General features: G+C 36.9%; 1 protein-coding gene across 1 annotated transcript in view; it reads right to left on the minus strand.

The window, feature by feature from the left end:
- LOC104812217 overlaps positions 1 to 221 on the minus strand; it is a 1047-nt gene extending 826 nt beyond the window's left edge. Inside the window, exon 1 of the mRNA XM_010539259.1 lies at positions 18 to 221. Coding sequence (XP_010537561.1) covers positions 18 to 166 — 149 coding nt within the window. The 5' untranslated portion in view covers positions 167 to 221. The remainder of the gene's footprint in view (positions 1 to 17) is intronic.
- Between the last annotated feature and the right edge of the window lie 1108 nt (positions 222 to 1329).

A 1329-nucleotide genomic window follows, 5' to 3' on the forward strand; every position in this document is an offset into this window, starting at 1 on the left:
GCAAACCACGGGCGCGGCCGCGGCTGTGGCGGCGGCCACGTCCCGGCGGCGGAGGACGGTAGGCGGGACGGTTGGCGTTATAGAGCTGAGCTTTCGTCGCCGGAAATGTTGGGTTCGCGGCGGTGGTCGGAGGTCTGGATGCAGGGTATACTCTGTCGTCCGTCATGATGTGGTGTGAGAGAGAGAGAGAGACAGAGAGAGAGAGAGAGAGAGAGAGAGAGGGAGAGATTGTGGAGTAATATAAGTTGTGGTTAAAATGGTTATATATTATATAGTTTTTTTTGTTCGAATAGTTGGTGATTTTTAAGTGAAGTTGAAGTTTTTTTTTTTTTTTTTGCGTAATAAAATATTTCAAACTGGAACCAAGGTAAATGTGGAGATTTCATTTCAATGCTAAATATTCAAATGGGTTAAAAAAAAAATATGCATTTCAATTTTGTGTTGGATATATATGGAAAAATTATTCACATTCGATCTACGTAGAATAATTTGGCAGCCACGGTATAAAATTATCTAAAGGTTCAAATTAGAGACTCGTATAATTGTATAGTGGTTTTCAAATTTTATAAAACATAGTTTTTTTTCAATTAAAAGTAGACATTGGAAGTCAATGTATTACTGATGCAAAGATAAAAAATGGTTGGACTATTAAGATTGGACACGCGTACTCTAGATTTTCATTTTACCAATTTGAATTTTAGAGTTCTAGAATTTTAAGATTTTCATTTTAATAATTTGGATTTTAGAATCTTAGAGGTTCGAATTTGAACAGCTTGGGGCATCCCACACTTATATCTTATAAATATTTGGATATTTTTAGTTACTCGCTGGATAAAAAAGTTAAAAACGATGACCGTAAATATGATTTTTTTTTTTTTTACCAAGCCCAGTGGGGGTGCGGGGGACGTCCGACCGCACGCACCGACCGACCGAGAGGGACAGCGAACCTTACACCCAACGCATGCGCAGGACGACGACGCGCACATTTAGCGCGTTGATTCACGCGCTCCCCCGCGGCGTGAAATCATGCACCAACCAACCCTATTCTCCTTTGAACATAAGCAAAGCTCTCTGAAATTCATAATAATGGTTGCCTCTGTTTTTTATTTTCTTGACAAGTCAAATTTATAATTGATCAACCTTTTCTTTAAAAAAAATACATACCACAAAATAGGATACACAAACATTTTTTTTATAATTTTTTTTAAATCGGGGGAGTAACAAGCGACATCCAAATTCAAATTTGAATAATATATTATATTGATTAGAGAATATTTACCAAAATCGACTCTCATACATTCAAATTTTTTATAATTTGACAATTCATTG

This window comes from Tarenaya hassleriana, unplaced genomic scaffold (assembly GCF_000463585.1).
Source record: "Tarenaya hassleriana unplaced genomic scaffold, ASM46358v1 Cleome2, whole genome shotgun sequence".
Lineage (NCBI taxonomy): Eukaryota > Viridiplantae > Streptophyta > Magnoliopsida > Brassicales > Cleomaceae > Tarenaya > Tarenaya hassleriana.